At 39.6% G+C, this 8,489-nt stretch overlaps 1 protein-coding gene across 1 annotated transcript; it reads right to left on the minus strand.

Annotated features, from left to right (window-relative positions):
• Positions 1-3,513: 3,513 nt before the first annotated feature.
• tmem147 (transmembrane protein 147) lies at positions 3,514-8,258 on the minus strand. The gene is made up of 8 exons (XM_061081122.1): positions 8,148-8,258; positions 6,644-6,744; positions 6,162-6,231; positions 5,962-6,027; positions 5,733-5,869; positions 5,546-5,630; positions 5,120-5,241; positions 3,514-4,038 (listed from the first exon to the last, which is right to left on the minus strand). Exons 2-8 carry the CDS (start codon positions 6,718-6,720, stop codon positions 3,918-3,920), a joined length of 678 nt encoding a protein of 225 aa, XP_060937105.1. The 5' UTR covers positions 6,721-6,744; positions 8,148-8,258; the 3' UTR covers positions 3,514-3,917.
• Between the last annotated feature and the right edge of the window lie 231 nt (positions 8,259-8,489).

The following is an 8,489-nucleotide window of genomic DNA, read 5'->3' on the forward strand; positions in this document are numbered from 1 at the left end:
CAATGGATGCTGCTTGTGGCGATGTCACAGCAGAGCAGTGTCAGGGATGGTTGCGGCATGCACGCAGATTCTTCCCCCGTTGCATAGCAAGGGAGAACATCAGATGTGATGTTGATGAAAATCTGTAGCCAGACAGACATGAGCGTGAGGATGAGCAGGAGAGTGAGAATGAAAACTAGTGAAACTCCAGCTTTACTTTAGTTTCTTACTGTATGTGTTTTAAGAGTAGGCAATACCTAATTTTAGTTTTGATGTGCTTATTGTTTGACAGTATATTGTGCTGTACACATTTTCTGTTACTGTAACCACGATGTATGGCAATTACTGTAACAATTTCCATGGCAGTATGAGTGCAATAAAGTATTTTATGTGAAACCTTGAATTAATTTTTTTTCTGTTTGATACACATAGTATTCTGGAAAGAAAACATCTACTGTAACCATTCAGTGTCAAAGGACTGAGCCAAGATTGAAATGTGCACATGAGGGATATTTCTATGGTCCACTGCCATACTGACAAAACATCTAAACATTTTGACCTGTAGTGTTTAAACAATGCCAAAGGGACTTTTCATTTTGGGGGCACTGACTATTTGTATGAGAAAAGGATTTAGTTTTGACAGATGAGTTGTCTGTTTTGGGAGAGATATGACCTTTTGCAGGTATGCCATGGAGTTTTGCTGAACCATCTAGGTTATTTTGGCAAATTTATGTAAAGCTTTGAGAATGTCCTTTTTTTTCGGAGAGATGAGCCACAGCAATCTAGAAGGAACTTTTCATTTTGGGGGCAGTGACTATATATGAGAGAAAATGATTTGGTTTTGAAGCTTGAGTTAACTGTTTTGGGTGAGATATGACATTTTGAAGGTGATCCATGTAGTTGTGCTGAACCATATAGGCTATTTTGCCAATTGCACTTAGAGCTCTGAGAATGTCATTTCTGTTTCGTGAAATGAGCCAAAGCAATGGAGAAAAACTGTAATACAATCTGTTGTCCCCAGGGATGTTTTTAAATGTACTAACCTCGAGGGCCAGAGGAAGGATTAACTAGCACCCTGGAGTCACACTGTTCTGATTCTCCATAGAATCCACAAGGTCAGTGAGCCATCTCCATTAACGCTTAGTGAGCGTGTATTTTCTGCAGCCGCACACAAATAACAGCAGTGTCTGGACAGAGAAAGTAGTATTAGGTAACAGCGAAACCCATTGTGGCGTTTCAATAATGAGAGCTTTGTTGGACTCCACACGGCCCAGCTGAGAGAGGAAGAATGAGAAGAATCATAAAAAAACCAAGGCAGAAAGAGGGATGGCAGAGAAAATGTGAGGTGATGTAAAGGGGAAAGTGTGCTTTTTGATAGTCATCCTTTATTACTTTTCTATCTTGCAGAAAGATTGTGAGAATGTCATTTTGTACATTGTAGTTTTTTACATTCAAATCATTTTCAAATTCACTGGAACTGTACTAATAATTTAAGGAACTTTCCGCTTGTTTTCTCTGTTTTATTCCGGTTTCCTCTCCAATGAGGAAAACTGTGATAAAATCTAAATAATAAGAGCATCTCCCACTTTCTGTTTCCTTGTTAACCAGTCTGTCCTCATCTTATCGGCTTGACTTGAAGATAGCTTCATCATTTGACAATTATGATAGTAACCACCTAAACTGAACAAATTCTGGTCCTGACTCTCTGATTGAAGTGTGATGCATGCCGCTTGCATTTGTTTTATATAACAAATGTTTTATTGAATCTGTGCTCACATTCTCACTGGTCTGCTGGTACGGGTCCATCAGCCTAAAAAATAAGAATAAACCACAGGCTGTCGTCAAAGTGTGCAGCAAGATTGCAGGCATAACTTTGACTGACTTACCCAGCCTCGACAAAATCAGGACCTTGAAGAAGGCTCGCTCAGTCCTGTCTGATGCTAGTCACCCTATGTCTAAGGAGTATATGTTGCTTCCCTCTGGCCGCAGATAATTTCTGCCCAGATGCAGGACCAATAGACTTAAAAACGTATTTGCCTCTACTGCAATTGGCCTTTTAAATTTCTCTATGTAAGTTTTTTATGTTGTCTGTCTTTTATTTATTGTTGTCTTTTCACTGCTGGCTGTATAACAAATTGCCCCTCAGGGATAATACAGGTATCCTTCCATCCTTCCTTCTTTCCCTACCTTTATAAACATGGTCCCATCACGAAACATATGGTTCAAAGCCTCCAGACTTTAACTTGACTAATTCACCACACATGACACTGGCATTTCAGGGATAATTCAATATGCTGAGGATTCGATTTCACTTAATCTAATAATTGTAATCAGTCTTTCTTGCAGACATTGTGTGCAATAAGAAGCAGAGTAGATACATCTCTGCTCTTTTTTTTAATCAATCATCTTCCTTAGAAGGAAAAGACTTGTTGGGACTTGTCCTCTGGCTGTATGCAGGGTAGAATTTAAGGTGAGGTTCGTTGAAGTTCAATTGAACAACCTTGTTCCACTTTTTGTTCTTCACCCTCCACCTCCCCTAACACAGACTTACTGAAGAGTGTTCTCGAACACCAAAAAAGGCATTTCTTCCACATTCTTTGGAAGTGTTTTGATTGACTCCCTCCCTCAGGAGGGAATGAAAGGATCCCTCTCAATCCTCCTCTAAAGTGTAACAGAACAAGTGTGGGAACAGTTTGTACTTTTGGGTCTTTGTCTGGAAATGGCAAAAATCCAACTAGACTGCCTCCACAAAGGCCAAACTGAAATAAGACGGTCTGGTCTACAGACGATTTCCGTGATCAGTGTCACTAGTTCTTCCAGAAAACTTCCATTACAATGTTGATTTGACTATACGGTCTATGGTTTAAGATTTAAGAATGTGGAGAGGACAAATCTTGCTCATAAACGAATGAAAAATTACATAAAAGGCAGAAAGAAGAGCTTACCAACTCGACGGTCATGATGCTCTCGAGTCAGCAAATTTACTCCAGCTTCAGTCGGCAAGATAAACACTAGGGTCAGATCCCAGTGTAATCTCTGAATACATGATAACAAAGTTCACCATCGCTGACAATCATCACGCATGTACAAGACATTCTGTCCCCGGAGTAACTTTGTGATTGCAAAGACAAAAAAATAAAACTAATCATTCTCTTAAGAATGGCTGATGTTTCATGAAAAAATAGTCTGATCAATCAAGATACTCACAGCGAGTTTAAACAAGAGAAAGACGTTTATGTCAAAATCACAGATGTTTACAAATCAACATTATATCAAGATGCTGAGTAAAGCTCAGTTAATTAACATTACAGCTGTTTTAAATTTAAACCAATATTTTCAATGATCAAAACAATCTATCTACAGTTTTATTTCGTTTAGTTTTACTACTTGGATATAAATAAATTGATACATTTGTGGCCACACAATTACCTATCAAAGATCTATTACTGTCATTCATCTGTTAGAAATCCACTCAGTGAATCTAATCTAAGGATTCAAACTGGCGCATCGGACAACAAATAGAAAAGAAAAGTGTTATTTATAAAGTACACATTGTTTAATTTAATCTGTGGCCATGAAATACAAATTTTGACCATTTCACAAACCAACACAGCCAATCAGAAGCATCCCGATGTCACCATTTGTCCTGAAATTAAGCAAAGCTGCACACCGAGTTCATGTCTCCCACCATCAGACCATACAGGTTCATCAACACTAACTGGATTGACCACTTGTTGGCTCGTATGTCAGCCTGGTTTTTATAGATTGGATCACTGCAACTATGGAATTTCAGCAAGCCTTTTTCAGCAGTCTTTGGGGTTGTATGTTGAGAGTAAGACTGATGCGGTGTCAGGGGTCAGCTTCTGATTCATGACAACCCCCCTGGTCCACTCAGGACCCAACAGAGTGTTGAAGGCTTTTTCCGCGCTGCTGTTGACTTAGTTGCTGTGGACCAGAGTGACGAAAAGAAACAGCGAGCAGAGAGAGATGGCACCAGTCAGCACGGCCTTGACCAGCAGCACTGTCCAACTCCCCAAGATGAAGACATGGACAAACAACCTGGAGATACAGACAGAAACAAAATGTAAGCTACAATTTAACAGGACAAAACCAAACAGAGCACTATCACTGCTAAAACCATCCATCACTGACGGATGAGTAATTAACTCAGAAGATATTCGGCCCACCATATATCACATATGATCTCTCACTCTTCATGCAGAACACAGCTTTAAGTGATTTTCTTGGATTAGTAAGTACATATATGCTAATAATACAGTCATATGAGTTAATGTAGTAGCTAGAGTACAGTTTTAAATTACCTTAATTGCCTGTAAGTTAGTTTATTGTAAATCTAATGTACATTGTACTATTGATGGTCATGTTGCTGTTAACTAGTGACATCCTGTGGCTTACAAAGTTAAATGCAGATACTCTGCAGGTAGTCAAACCGTGATGGAACCGAATAAACTAACATGGGAAAATATAAATATATATATCACTCTCCCTGCAGCCAGGACGCAGTTCTCTTAGCTCAGCATAAAACAAACTGGAGGTCATGTGAAGTGGCTCAACTGGATCCGTTCGACAGTAATAAAAGCTGTCTTGCAATACCTCTAAGTACATGAAGAATGTTTTCAGACATGCACTGAAGTCCAGTGATTTTTTTTGGGGCTGTGTGTGCAAACCAGATATCAGAGTCATTATTGGGATCTGAGAGTCCCCTAGTAAAATATCAGGCAGTTTCTGAGTGAACTCATGTGAGAAAACAAAAAGGAAAAATTTACAAAATAGGAAGAATACACCCATCTCGGGATGAAAAGAGGCACCACCAAAATAGAAGACACAATTTGGAATGGCAACGAGATTCGAGAGCTTTTGGTGATAAGGGCTGATGCTGGTGTCGATATGCTATTAACAAAAACCTGTGATTTCCACAGCAGAATTTACATGTCCTGCCTCCTGAATGCTCTACGCAGGCGTGACCCCTCGTATAAAGGTTCCAGACCGAATCTCCTGCTGCATTCTTCTTATGTGAAAAGCAAACTCCAGAAAAGGTCCAAACCCAATTTTCCAGACACGTTCTGTGTGTTTGTGTGTAGCTGTGTGTGTGTATTGAGAATAAGAGTGTCAAACTTACTCCATTAAGAAGGACTTGTAGACACAAAGAGCCAGCAGCACAGTGACAGGAAGCCTGAAGGTCTTAGGAAGGTCGTATCGCGTAAACATCCACACCACTGCTGCCATGGCAATATAATGGACCTATATACAATCATAATAATCACTGGTTACGATTTTTTTTAAACACAGTCTAGTGCTATACATAATATAGCAGACTTACATGATGAGACAAGACAAAAGAGGAAGCCCTCTAAGTATGAAACATTAAAAATAACCATCATTATCTGAACATGCAGACTATTACTGTCATCTATTCTGTGGACTGTTGCTGCCAATCATGAAAACACTTCTATAAATATATTGGAGAAACGTAAGAAAACTCATTAAATGAATGACAGAAGATTGGAAACACAGCGGCAGACAGAGAGGAAGAACGGCAACTTACCAAACTGATGTTGGAGTCAAAGCTCATCTGGATGTATTTCCAGTCAAACTCGATCCCTCTGGCTCCCACCCACAAAGGAAGACATCTGAACAACCCCGACAAGACATAAATTCAAGGTTAAGATATGTACAATAATTTGACCAAATGACGCTGATGTTTCTTCTGCACAACCCGTGCAATTGTTTACCTGGACATGATGAGTTCTGCGGTTGCCCAGCCCATGGCAGCCACCATGATCTTGTACTCCCCTTTACCGGCATTGCGCGACATGACAAGATGGAGACCCAACAGATCTGCCAGGTCCACTGTTGACTTCATAAATTCCTGGAGGATATGTAGACCAATATTTCAACATCCTTCACATGTATTTAATGTTTTCTTATAAATCGGAGGGAAGAGTTCAGTTCAACACTCACCCCAACAAAGTCATACACTCCAGCTCCTCCTTCCCATGTGGGGAAAAATGTAGCTAAGAACAGCATCTGAAGCACAAAAGGAAAAGATATGATTAAACTCGGAAACACAAATGAGCTAATGACTTTATATACTTTGGTTCTTTATCTGCAATCCCCAGGCATAAATGACAAATCCCTCGATTGTGGAAGATCTCCCTCACCTTACAGAGCTGGACAAACAGATAGGTTGCACCCGCCTGGACACATCTCCAGAAGGCATTGTACTCTGAACTAAAGGTTGATCACACAAACACAGAGTTAAATGCTAAAACTGTAAAGTGATGAGCTAAAGAATGCAATATGTAACAGGTTATTATCCAATAATCTTGGCAGAAATTAGCAGGATTCAATGTTGCTGTTGAGAAAAGGTAAACTCAAATAAAGGAACACACTACTAAGAGGATTATGTTGACCCCTCCCAAATGTCCGACATTGCTAAGAAGATTATCAGTTGGTAACCTTAGTCTCTGAGCATATGTTACTGCAACATTAGAACAGACCAGAAACCCTTTTAACAATGACATAACATTAGCAAACAATGTAATTCTAGTTTAGTAAATTTCATTTTAATTCCAGTGCCTCCCTCCCTCCAGTCAGAGTTATTTCCAAAGTAGCAATTCCCCAGATTCATACAGATACTTACAGGCCGCTGCACTTGTATGTTATAAAGTAAGGGAAATATGCAAGCGCAAAGCAGTTTCCAAAGTGAAACAGGGTCATGATGTCTGGTCACAGTTCTGCTCCCTGCAGAGAGAGAGAAGGAGAGAAGGAGAGGTAGAGAGACAAAGACAGACAGAGAAAAAGACAATGGATTATTTATCAGATTTTTTCAATGCCATGCGACATTGACACACACACACACACACACTCAACCAATGAAGTAGAATTTAAGAGACTGTAACACGTTAAAATGTCTCTACAATAAAACGTTGTAGTGCGAGAAGAGTAAAAAATAAGATACAGACATGCACTGACAAACATCTAATAATAAAATACAAAAAAAAGGCAATTACTTCACATAGTCCACCCAAGACATTTAATTTATAATGAGATAAATTTAAGAAAAGACATTAAATCCTCACATTTATGAAACAAACACTGGACAATACTACACATTCTTTGTAATCGATTATCACATTTGATTTAGATTTTTGTGACTAATCTTAGATCCTCTGACCAGGGCTTACTGGACTCGTCTCATATGCTCCATTAAACTAACGGTGATCTTACTTTCAAAGTTGTCGCCTCAACACTATGGAAAACTCTCCCTACAGCATCATGTTCTGCTTCATCTATTGAAACCTTAATAAAAACGACTGAAAACCCATAAACTCACATCCGGGCACGCACCACCAGGCTCAGAGACAGTCTCATCCCCCAGGCCATAAGACTTTTAAACTCCTCCGATAACTCCAAACTCTATACGTTTATAAATATATATATATATATATATTTTTTAAATATTAAATTTTTTATATTCTATTTTATATTATTTTATTCGAATTTAGTTTTTTGGTTGTAATTCTCTGAGCATTGCTAAAAGAGAGCCTGTGACCAAAGCATTTCATTGCCAGCGATTGCTTAATGTTATTGTTGTGCATTTGATAATAAACTCTTGAATCTTGGCTTCGGTCTCACCATGACCATATAGTGATTGACAATGTCTTTACTTTCTTTCTGTTGTTTCTCTATTTGTATGCCATATCTTCACTGTGTATTACTACTTTCTGGTGTATTGCTATTCTAATGAGGCACTTTGATCAGAGAAAAAGGTGCTATATTAAATAAAGTAAAAACTGTTGTTAATGGTTGATAACACATTACTTCCTGTACATGTTGATGTGGCTGCTACACGGCTACTTACAGGGTGATTTACACAATGAGTCTGTCCCCGCCGAGTAGAATGCTCGACCAGGGCGTTTTACAGAGGATTGACAGAGCTGATGCATCGTGCAATGTCACATCGAAAATGAACAACCTGTGCACCAGCTAGCTAAACCGTGAGCCCCCTGCACACACGCCGCTGCGGATCCCGTCCCACCCCGGGTCTCTCGGTTTTACCGGTTCAACGCGAACTATGCGTCTATAGCTCGCTTGTGATCCACATGACAGCAGCTGTAACATAAGGTTTAAATGTCGACACTTACTGAGTCAGAGGAGCCGAGAAGAAGAAGAAGAAGAAGAAGAAGAAGAAGAAGAAGAAGAAGAAGCCTGTTTTACTACGGGCTCGTTGAATGACAAACGGAAGTGCAGATGGTTCGACCTGGAAATGCCTCCGACAGCGTCACCGGTAGGAACGTAATAAGTTGTTCCGCACGATGCCCTGCTGCGACAGAGTTTCCAAGATGAACTGTAAGTGAAGAATTTATTGAGGTAATACAGTCTGGTTAACATCTTTATTTCCACATGTGCTGCTTTCAAGAAGCACCCCTCCCCCCCCCCCCAATGGAAACAGGTAGATATGATAGTTTATAAGTAATACAGGACCA

This window comes from Limanda limanda, chromosome 11 (assembly GCF_963576545.1).
Source record: "Limanda limanda chromosome 11, fLimLim1.1, whole genome shotgun sequence".
Taxonomy (NCBI): Eukaryota; Metazoa; Chordata; class Actinopteri; order Pleuronectiformes; family Pleuronectidae; genus Limanda; species Limanda limanda.